The sequence below is a fragment of the Schistocerca serialis genome, chromosome 7, assembly GCF_023864345.2.
Source record: "Schistocerca serialis cubense isolate TAMUIC-IGC-003099 chromosome 7, iqSchSeri2.2, whole genome shotgun sequence".
NCBI classification, from domain to species: Eukaryota; Metazoa; Arthropoda; class Insecta; order Orthoptera; family Acrididae; genus Schistocerca; species Schistocerca serialis.
This window is the reverse complement of record NC_064644.1, coordinates 122814833-122827213: the sequence shown is the minus strand read 5'-3', so window position 1 is coordinate 122827213 and position 12381 is coordinate 122814833. Positions and strand designations below refer to the sequence as shown.

Below are 12381 nucleotides of genomic sequence, written 5' to 3'. Positions count from 1 at the left end.
TAATAATACAACCATTTTATTTAGATAAGGTTATTTTCATTCTGTTGCTGTATATTATATTGTGACTGTATTACTATTATTATTATTATTATTATTATTATTATTATCATCTTTTACTATAGTTTCTGTTTGCTAACTACTGGTAGTAGGTTGAAATTGAATATACATGTAATCATAATCTTGACACATTCCAGATCCAGGGCGACCCCATCACTGTATGTATCCCTTTGTGTTTGCAAATAAATAAATAAATAACAAAATAAAAATAAACTGTACACTTATTTATAGTGATGGATCTCAGAAGAGGAAAATGTAATTTTCTCAGCAGTTATCTCTGATAGCCTTTAGAATTTTGCTTCTGAGTGAATTCACTGAGAATTACTCTTCAGTATCTGCCCTGCTTTGTGACCCGGTGCAGAAATTTTCATTGTATTGCACCACAGTCCAAATAACAACCACAATAGTTCTATGCTATTTTTAGCCTCAAAATGAAATTAATTTTTATTTCCTTTTGTAGAAGATATATTTAAGTGTAGTATTTTAAAACAGTTAGACACAGGAGTAGATACAGCATACATAATCTGTATGTGTCTGTTGTACACTAGTCCTTTCTTCGCAGGTGGTACTGGGATTACACCAATGTTGCAGTTGATCCGGCACATAACTCGCACTACTGAAGACACAACTCAGCTTGCCTTGTTGTTTGCAAATCAGTCAGAGGAAGATATCCTTCTTCGTGAAGAATTAGAAGAGGTGTCAAAGGCACATCCAGAGCAGTTCAAGTTATGGTACACTATAGATAGGCCTTCCGAAGGTGAGTTTATCATCTGCCTGCGTGTCTGCCTGCCTATGTATCTCACTGAAGTGAATATTTTCAAGCAATGTGTGAGATTGTTAATTTGGCACAAGAGTGCTATATGTAATTGTCATTAGGTGATTGTGGTTATTTCTTTGGTACAAAAATCTAAGGTATAAATGTTTGGAGGTGGCAGAATTTGATTATTTTAAAGCCAAAAGTATCAAAATTTAGGCTGAAGGTTCAGTGACTGTGTAACTGCTTGCGTGTAAATCAGTTATATTAACTTGTCTCTAATCTTTTGAAAACAGTTATTTGTTCACCACTGTTTGAGAAGATCCAGACTACAATTCTTTTAGAGAACACACTAATCACTATTTAACATTTTCAACACTGCCCTCTTTACAACCGGCACTTGGCTGTGAACTGGCACATTTAATGGATGTTTGAAATTAGACTGCAAAGAACAGAAAAATGATAGGAATATGGTTCTTGCATCATTTAAAAGGAAAAAGTAAGAGCTTTACATGAATGTGAGTTTATATTACAATATAAAATAAAAAGGCGTGTTATAATTAAAAAGAGAAGACACAAAAATATCATGGATAAAAAACTTTTTACATGATGTCTCTATTGAGTAGTGCCATTATTACTGTATCTAAATTTAAAACAAAATATCACTGGACTGTCTAACTGCAGGTACCTGTAAACTAGAGTATTTTAATAGTTCAGATGTAGTTAAGCTTTGTGTGAAAATCCTGGAAACACTGTGGGACGCAAAGGCGAATGCCACAGTCTTTGCACCATCATCTACTTTCCTTCCTGATGCGCTTACCCGTCTCTTTCTTCTCCCTGTCTGAACATACTTTTCAATACCCAGTAGTGTCACCTTGTTTGCAGTGGGTGGGACCTTCTCTGGAAAGTGCCTTGCAAATGTCCTCTCAATTTGTGAGGATGAAGCGGCTTGTTGCTGAAAAATATTTCCGCCATTCTCAGCCAATTTCTTCCCCACTCTGTGATTAAAGCCTACTAGGGATACATTCTTCTTAGTGTTCTCTTTGTATAAAATAAAACTGTTGACAGTTGACACGATAAACAAGTGGAAAAACAGTTTTTTGGGCAAACGGACAATAGCTGGAGAACTGATCTGCTCTGTCAACCCCAGCTTTATTCCTATTCTAATCAATAATTACGGGTGGCTTTACAATTTCTGTCATTCCACCTTTGGACCTCACTTGAATACTACTGCTGGTAGACTTGTGCTTTGTGGAAAGAAAAAAAAAAAAAATCTCGTTTTGACTTCCACTTCACTTCCAGGAGATGGTGTTTCCTTTGAAAAACTATCTTTTTTTTAGTTTTAGTGTTCTGTCAACATTGCCTGCAGAACCTGTATATACATCACAGTTTAGCATATAACCAGTTGATGAATCGCAGAGAGCATACAGTTTTATTCCATATTTATTGGGTTTGTTTTTCATGTATACTCTGAAGCTTGTTCTACCAAGAAAGGGACACATTGCCTCATCTATTGTCAGATTCATGCCTGGACGAAAAGTAATTTTGCTTTTATTCACAAAGAAATCAAACAAAGGCCTCACTTTGTGAAGTGGGCCGTGCTTTTCTTCGCCTCTGCTAATGAACGTAGCATTGTCATTCAAGTGTAACATCGACAATGTAGCGCAAAATCGATTGCGACTCAACAATTTACTCGCAAATCCTGCCTGCGGAAACAGGTCTGTTGACCAATAATCACAGATTTTTGGCAATTTTAAGACGCACATATGCAAAATAATACTGAGAGACCAGTAAATCTCTTGCAATTTTACTGCAGACCACTTGTTCCATATCGAAGCTCCTCAGTTGCATCTGAAAAATGTGATGCTACGCCGACTACATCCTGGAAATCCGGCTGTGCTGGCTGATCGTCTGGTTCTGACCGATCTTGCTCTTTGTGCTCAGTGAGGCTCACAGGACCAGGTACCACAGATGATGACTGATGGTCTGTACCACTGTCTGCATAGAAAAAATATAATGTTAAGATTGGTATTAAAAGGTACTAAATGCAAGTGAAGTAATGAACATTACTCATGATACGAAATGCAGTAATGAACTCTTCACTTATGAACAATTCAGACATACACATACCTGAATCATCACTTGTACTTTCGTCTGGAGAGTGCGAATCCTCTTTGTCAGAATGGTCAATTTCAGATCCTGCATCTCCATAAAGAATATCTAAGATCTCTGCCTCCGTCAACTCACTGCGAGATATTTTCACGATCGTAAACACTTGTGAATGAACTGCAGGTAACTTCGTCTTTGCAGTGCTCACAGCCACTCCCAGGATGAGATAGCCGATAAGTGCTTGCCTCTTGCGGAAGAAGAATGAAATACCTCCACATTAGTTGACGAAACTGCTCCGGAGATGCGCTAAACGTGCTTACGGAGCCAAATGAAGGCTCGCCCATACGGTATATGGGCGCCGTCACCCGACGACAGGGCTGGCGCGCCCATATGGCATACGGGCACCGTGCTGTAAGTGTTAATAGTGTGCTTCTCAAAGACTCCAGAAGCTTGTAAGGAAGATATCTGCACTCTATCTTTCTCTGTCTTGGCAAAAGCCTTAATCAGTTTGTCACAAACATTACTATATCTGCACTTTTTTGCAAGTATTTTATGTACATTGGATCATAGAATTGCTCCCTCATCTGCTCTTAACCTGACTCTCAGGTGTAGATGAATTCAAATCTGTTACCTTGATCATATTCTGCTGAATGAAACTGATGCCACCCCCATGTGTAATCCCCATCTTCAACACCATATAGTCCTTATGTGAATTTTTTGGCACCATATTATTTGCCCTTTCCATAAAGAACATTTCTAATGAATATTTAATGTAGGCTTTCATTTGTAGTTGATGTTTTGAATTTAACTTAAATTTATTGTTCATTTCTCGTAAATGTTTCACCACATTTGTGGATCCTTATTACGAATCTGAAACAGCTGGCTGCTTTGCAAAATGTTCCCTCCAAGCTAAGGCTTTAATGAAACTAAATTGAGTGATAGCATTTTAAATATTAGCAACAACGAAAGAATTAAGTACATGTATTGTGAAATAGTTGACAAATTCTCTCTCTCTCTCTCTCTCTCTCTCTCTCTCTCTCTCTCTCTCACACACACACACACACACACACACACACACACACACACACACACACACACACGACCCATTAGTGTACGTAAACAGACCTACTGCAAATGTAACTGACCTGTGGGGTATTTCTACTCCAGGTTGCTACACGTACATATTCCCAATAACTCAACACAAAATGGTCTTCTGCTTGTAATTAACTGTTTGAACAGATTATCTCTCTTAGAATGTAAGATATACTGAAATGTGTGCACCAAGTGGTCTAAAACTTTCGTTAAAGTTTCTTCACATTAATAATTTCTTCAAGAGAACTAGTACTATTTTTTATTGGGTAGAATGTGTGTCTCATGATTGCATACACAGGACTAGGAATATCTGATACAACATAGGACCCTGCATAGAAACCTCTGGATTACCATGCCTGGATTCTCAAATTGACAATTCCCATTGCTATTTTGGTGGAGAATGATGTGTTGAACATTTCTTACTGGCATACAGAAGATTAAAAACCCAAATATGATGTACCAACGATTTCATAATATTTTAACTTTTGAATGGTGATTTCATCATTCATACAGTTGAAATCCTTAACACAGTCTCAGTAGTAAGAAGTTCAAATTTATCGGTGCTAATATATTGTGTGGACTGTTCATAAAGTCTTTCTCAAAATCCAAACTTCTTTTCACTGAGAATTTTTTTTCTGTTGTAAATACAGTGTGTACATAATGTCAAGGAACACTTTGTTACTTATTGTGCAAGAACCAAACATTATACAGATATCATACATATGTCATTTTGAAGAGAAATCCTGAAAGTAGTGGTACTTTTTTTTTTTTTCCTTCCATGTTTACCGTCACAGCATACTTTAGTAATTTACTGATAACCAGCGCTAGTTGCAAACATGGCGAGTTCAGGTGCAGAGCGAGCTGTTTCATGGAATGGCCTCCCTGATCACCAGATCTCACTCCATGTGAATTTTTTCTGTGGGGTCACATTAAAGATCTGATGTATGTACCGCCTCTACCACGTGATGTAGCAGAGCTCCGGGAGAGAATACGGGAAGGAGCTGCTACAGTTGATGATGCCATGCTGAGATGGGTATGGCAAGAATTCGATTCTTGTATTGATGTCTGCCAGGTCACTCATGCTTCACACATTGAATGTTTGTGTGTGTGTGTGTGTGTGTGTGTGTGTGTGTGTGTGTGTGTGTGTGTGTGAAGAAAAAAAAAAAAAAAACAACAACTTAGAGTTCTCTTCGAAATACAATATGTGTGACATCTGTACAATGTTTAGTTCTTGTGCAAGTGTTCCCAGAATTTATGAACACCCTGTATTTAAAAAGTCTATGCTACATTACTTTTCAAACAGTTTAAAAGCTTAGTAATGAAATGGGATGATACTGCTCTTGTGAAGTTGTTCCACAGCAGAGTTTAATCTGTCTGAAAACTACCACTACAAAAAGATTCAGTAAATAAGTCACTTTTTCTTTTACATGTGATTCTATTGCAAGCAATAGAAAATTGATTTTGATGATAGTTGTCAATACTAACCTTCTTTTGGAAGATGTAAGATACAACTAAATTTTATTCAAATTTATTGGGGACAGTCTTATCATAAACTTTAGATTACTCAATAAGAATGTGTTGAAGTCGAAATCTGATACAGCGAAAGTAAATTAAGGGGTTAAAAACTGGGAAATATCTGTAATGAGCCCGTCATTCACCTTTAAAGTACTTTCCTTTGTTTTTTCTTTTTCCCCCCCTGCATATTATTGTCAATAATTATCTGGCAGATTTGAGAGACATTGATAACTTAAAACACGGGTGCCCAAACGTTTCCTTTGACAGAACACTTTCAGAACCCTAGTACTTTGATTGAACATCTTATTTATTTTAAAGGTTAATACAATTTTTTAAAAATATGAAAAAGTTGTTTACTCGGTACTTACTTCAACTTTGAGTTGTAACTAATAACATAGAAATCATAATACAATTTAAAAAAACCAGCATTGTCAGAATGTTGGAGTAAAAAAAAAAATAACTGTTATTAATAGATTTTTTGCAAAACCTCTTACTAACTTCCCATACAATACAGTTTGGGAAACTGTGGGTCAAAACAAATGTGTCAAACTGTGTCTTGAACCCAAAACTAGCTTTTCACACTCTGTTAATGCATTTGGGACAAGAAAAAGTTCAACTTTACCAATGGCTCATATAATCAACAACAGATGCTCATAGAATGTGTGTGTTTTATCTAAGTGATGAGTCTAATGCTGTAATTAAGTTCATCTCCCATTGTTCTGATTCTACAGTAGCTGCTAATTTTCTACATTGTGGTATAACCACTGTGGAATTTGGAGGAATGGAGAGCATATAATTGAAAGTTGGGGAGAGTCCACAAATTGTGCTTAGGTGGCCCAGACAGTACTGCATGTTAAAGGCAGATACGTGGGTTGAAGATCTGTTCTGGCACACAGTTTTAGTGAGTCTCGTTTAACGGACACAGTTTAAGCTTGTCTTCATGTAACAAACCACCATTTCCACTGAAAATCTCCATTCAGTGCATATTCATATTTCACAGTTGAAATTAGATATTACTTCAGCAGCGGGACTTGCATGTTGAAGAGAGATCTTGGCACTGTTACTTATATCTTTGCTTTTGTATTGTTAATTATAATGTTTCAAAGCACTTGATGCAGTTTGTTGTGTACAAGACCAACTGTGTTTTCTTGTTGTTTGTATGGAACTTTCCAAGATGTGAGGATTCCTTTAATCTAGCATTTTATAATTTGTAGCGCACACAAATTTTATTTTGTGAACATATTATAACTGAAATTCTTGACATTCTGGTTTTTAATTTTTTTTAGGTTGGAAATACAGTACTGGATTTGTATCAGCAGAAATGATAAAGGAACATCTTTTCCCACCAGCTTCAGACACCTTGGTGTTAATGTGTGGACCCCCTCCTATGATCAATTTTGCTTGTGTGCCAAATCTTGATAAACTAGGATATGATCCTAAATTGAGATTTGCCTACTAAGTAAATTTACAGTAGGGTAATGTGTTTTTGGAATCCGAATTTGTTAGGTAAACATCTTCATATGAATGGAATTATAATAATAGTTTTATAGTGAGATTGTTTAGCAACATTATGGGTAAGGCAGTTTATGCTGCCACCTATAATAGTGTAGTTCGTTTTGTATAAGAGTATATCATCATGTCATATCAGATGTGATCATTTTTTTGTATGTGTTTGCCAATGTGTTTAATGCCTAGAAAGTTGGTGCTTAAAAATCCAAAGTCACAAGGTTGATAAATGTATCTTTACCATTCCCTGGAGTGCTCTCCAACTCAGGATATACATATTCCAGCACTGTGTGATATGATTTTTATATAGATATAAAGTAAATGATGGCATTCATCCCATTTTAGACATAGGGATTTGCATTTACTTAGGATTAGGAAATGTGTTGGATGACTCTTTGTGAGACAGCTTGTATGTTGGCTTGTAATATGCTGTTAGGTACACTTCGGTGTGAGATGCAAAGACATTCAGTGTGAGATGCAAAGACATTGTCTTTGTCTTGTATGCTTTATAGTGATTAGTTCGCCATTACATGTTGTTCATAATAACTGTTGCTGACCAAAAAACGTTTGCTGCCAGTGTCATATAATGGAATGTTGTTATGGATTTGTGTGAAAGCAGATTTTGCTCCTTACATTTCTCGGATAGACATTAAACAAGTTAAAGATAAATTACATGATTTAGTGACATAGCTGTACATATTAATCATCTTCAAAATGTTTTACTTTGGTGTAGATGCTTTGGATTAAAGATCTTGGTTCTTGCTGCCAACAAATAAATATATCATATTTTTAGATATATAATAAACATGTGCTATACCCAGGAAAATCGTACAGCTTTCTGTAAAGCGTTCAAACTTTACTTTAAAAAAGGTATGTGATCTTAGGGCAGTTTATTGCCCAGTAGAATCAAATTTGCTAATTTGTGTTCTTATGGCAGTGCTAGTGAAGACAGTATAAATTTATATCACCTAAGTAAAAAACAGCACAATAGTTAGGCATGTTCTGAAAGAGCTTTACATTTGTTGATGTACAGTTAGTACTAGAATATACTTGAATTGTCATTAACAACTGATGTGAATCTAGAACAGTCAGTGATGCAACATTTATTGGCTGCTATTTTAGCACTTATGGCCTTAGAAAATTAAATATAAATGATATGTCTAACTTTCGAGACCACCAATCCAGGTCACTAAATACATTGAACACTTAGAACAATAAGAGAGACCTGCTGTCTTAAGAGATTTTGACAGTATTATTCAAGTAACTGGCTTTCACCTTTTCATTTTAATGTGATTAGATTGAAAACAAGTAATTATTTTAGGTTATTCTTGTAATTAATGTAAATCGAAACATGCACAATAGTTTTTGAAACAGTAAAACAGTTGTGAATTCTTCTTGTGAAACTTTATTTGCCATTGTTTGTGTACGACAGCATTATTTTATTAAAATCTGTTGGTTCAGATTATTTGGCATTTCTCTCATGAATGCCACACAACTGATTGTTCTGAAATATACAGATGAATGTTACTTGACACAGTGTGTGAGGCAAACTGGTAAGTTTGTACTTGTATACGGTATGTTCATTTTATAAGGATACATTTTTTATATTCATAATTATATATCAATGCTTCTCTCCTGCACAGGTTTTTGTAACTAGATTACATTGTCTTTTATTTATGCATTGAATGTGAGAACAACACTGAAATAGACACACGTTTCAGTTGCTTTCTGTTTGTTTACTGCTTCTTGCAGACTTCTTCCATATGTCATCACTACCAGTCTTTCACAAATTTACAAAAATATAAGTTTCATTATGAATGCTAGCAGCTATACAGCATTAAGACTGGTGCAGAATAATACAAATTTTGGCTGTAGGAAACAATTTTTAGTACAAGAAGGAAAATAATGTTGTTACCGCCACCAACAGGGTATTTAAAAGTTTGCTGTGACAGGTGCTTGAATAATTAAAATTCTATGCTAAAATCCCCCCCCCCCCCCTCCCCTCCCTCCCTCCCCTCTTTATCAGATTCACAGGACATATCATTCCAGAGATGTTAAAAGCATTTTTTACACATTTCATGTAACTTGACTCCTTTCATGAACATGTGAGTTTCTACGAAACATCAGCAGACTCATTATGCAAGTATTGTAAAATTGTGTGAAATGTCAGCAAAGAAAAATCTCGAAAAATAATTTGCAAATGTGTATTATGTTTAGAGTTCCTTTGCTTGTGATATGATGAATTAATTACATAATTCTTCGTTTGGCATTGTCCACATGATTGAACTAAAAAATGTATTTGGAGTAGTTTGTATGGCAAAGTTACTGAAGATTTTTGGTGTACAAACTTTACAGACAGCACACTTATTTGAATCTCATTTACAGTGTTAAGAAAGTACACCACAGAAGGTGTCTATTATGTCCAGCATCATCAATCTTATAAGTTCAGTTTTGTGCGATAGTAGTGTTCTTAAAAATAAAATCGTGTATGTAATTTCATGGCACTTCTGTTTTCCTTGTTTAATTCTGGCCTGTATTTAAAAGTAATGCTTCACTTTGGCTGGCATTTATTTTTGTATAGATAGATATCTATATGGATTTATTATTTTTGGAGACAGAGTGCAAATAAATTTAAAGAAATTGTTATGTATCATGAGTGGAAGTACAGAATTGGCTAGGTTTATCCTAGTAATTCAATATTATCCAGTTTCTCCTTAAATGATGCAATTACTGGCAGTGCAAAAAACGGCCTAACCTCAACATCAAGAGTAAAAGTTTCCCTCCAACTCCAAATTATTCTATACAGTCCACATATTGTTTGGTAAAAAGTTACACCAGTTTAAGCATCGGGTTTGGAGGAGGAGGAGGAGGGGGGGGTGGGAGAAGTTGAGGACATTATTTTTTAGCAGTTTTTCTTAAAAATTTTGAAAACTATGCAGTTTAATGTGAAAAGTGCCATATACATTAATAATCTACATTAAATTGTGAACAAAAATGGTCCTGATCATAAACTTGCTAAAGTGAGCAGTTTAAAGATTTTAAACATGGCTGGAACAGCAACTGTTGAAAATCTTCACAGTAAATGATAACAGTCTAACAGTTCCAGGATAAAGATTTATTGAAATCCTTGACCACAGTTTCGGTATATCTAAATATACCTTCATCAGAAGCAAAATACACCTGAACAGGAAGATACCGTCATTAGCAAAAACTTAGGGCCATAACAGAGAAAGAAAAAACACTTATAGCTTAAGTAACCATAAAATTACCAAAGTATTACAAGCACAAAACTTTTAGTCACTTACGAAAATCACATCCTGCATTGGAGATACATATAACAATCGTGCCAAAGGCGTCGTCAGTAGCTAAAACATCATCTCCATTTATACGACGTAATTAGGAACAGAAGGTCGATGCGAACACAACATAGCAATAGTACCTCGCCTGTGAACTAGCGTGAAGAGGGTGTGGACACCCTAGGGCAAACAGTTTCACCGAGAGAGGACACTTGTGGTATGTGCGAGACACTCGTGCACATTAAAACCCATGGATACTTACCTGTGTCCTAGTGTCAAGCAGATGAAGCTTACGCTAAGGAACACATCTAACGAGAGAGGGCACTAGTGTTATGCGCGAGAGTCTCGCATAACTTAGATACATATTAGCGAAAGCAACCAAAATGTTACAGTAAAACGAAACTATCTGTCGTCATGAATAAACATAACACTCATTTAACCACACATACTCATCGAAAGCCTCGAACAGCAAACATCAAAATACATAAAATCCCAACAAGACAGGAAAGGTGCATCTCACCAGCATCAACAGCCAAGGAAACTAACTTCTGGTCAGCCAGACTTTATTACATTACAGCAAGGAGGGGTTTGAAACTATCAAAAAAAAATTTGTTTCTAAGCTGCACCTGTTCGTTAAGACTAAAACCATATTTTTGAGACAGATGCTTGAAAATCTCTAATTCCTTGAGCAGGTCCAGTTTGTAACCCTTACTTCGTGTGGGAATTCTATGTCCTCCAGTTTACGTGGCATTTGCTGTAAGAGCCATAGATGTTCAGCAAATGTGGAATTATACATGTTTTCCCCATTTTTACGTAGCATGTGTTCTTTATATCTTACTTTAATGGGTCTACCTGTCTGTCCAATGTAATAGTTTGGGCAGTCGTTACAAGTAATTTTGTAAACTCCGGATTTAGTGCCAAGTTCTTCCCATGCCCCATTAGTATGAATCACTCATGGTTTCAAACTATTATTTACAGAAAAGGCAACTCTGTAACCGTATTGCTTCTGTAGAAGTTCCTGATCTTGTATGATACGTTCCCCAAAAATGGAATAGAAATAAAGTTATTACCCTCACACAGTTTACAGTCTGTGGGACTTTCCCATGGTCAAACAAGCCTATGAACACCCATTCTGCCCTTTTCTGTACACATTCAATCCAGTGGACCAATTTCAACTGAACTTGGTACACGTAACACTAATTGTATGGAAAGAATCTCTGTGGCTGTAAGAACGACCTACCTATCAGAGGTGTGGAGATGGCATTGGGAGTGAAAAAGCAGTGTGACCTATAACATGCTAATATCCACAATTTATGCATCTAGTATTTGAGAATGAGAGCACCTAGTGACATGCAGCAAACTTTACACACAATTTCAAACCTTTACAAAACTTTTCCGCAGACAACCCCCACAAAATGATGAAAATTAAGTAGTTTATCACTTATTATAAAAGGTGTACAACTTTGCTTCCGCTGTTTGCTGATAGGTGGCGACAACGATAAGTAGTGATTGAAAGAAACAGATTGCAGATGTCAGGCAGTTAGCTTGGACCACTGTCAACATAACCTTATTCAAACATTATTCGATTTGTGTTTGCGTCATAAAGTTGTTCTTGATTGAAAATGTCAGTTTACGAGCCTAATTCTTGTCTTTTGCAGGAGGTGTTACTGTTTTGTTTCAATATGCAGAAAACAGCGGCTGAATCTCATCGAATGCTCTCAAGTATGTATGGTAAGGGCGCTATTAGTGAAAGAACGTGTTGTGAGTGGGTGAGTGGTTTCAATGCTTCAAGAATTGTGATTTTAATGTCGTAGACGAGCATATGGTGCACACTTTCTGTCCAATATGTCATGGCACATTGGCTAGGAATCTGATAAACCCAGCTTTCTGTAAATTGAGGTCATATTTGATGCTTCCTAGTAATGCCTGTGTTTATTGGGCCGATAAAAGGCAGCTCTTTTCTCGGTGCTTTTTCAGTATGTGCTGAATAGCGCACCAGTGTACACTAAAAAGGCAGTGGTTGCCTCTTTCTCCCATACTTTGTCCACCTCT

General features: G+C 36.2%; 1 protein-coding gene across 4 annotated transcripts in view; it reads left to right on the top strand.

The window, feature by feature from the left end:
• LOC126412149 (NADH-cytochrome b5 reductase 2) overlaps nt 1–8758 on the top strand; it is a 39108-nt gene extending 30350 nt beyond the window's left edge. For all 4 annotated transcript variants that reach the window (XM_050081608.1, XM_050081606.1, XM_050081607.1 and 1 more), the window contains 2 exons: nt 620–814; nt 6814–8758. In XM_050081608.1, coding sequence (XP_049937565.1) covers nt 620–814; nt 6814–6986 — 368 coding nt within the window. In that variant the 3' untranslated portion in view covers nt 6987–8758. The remainder of the gene's footprint in view (nt 1–619; nt 815–6813) is intronic.
• Nucleotides 8759–12381: the final 3623 nt, after the last annotated feature.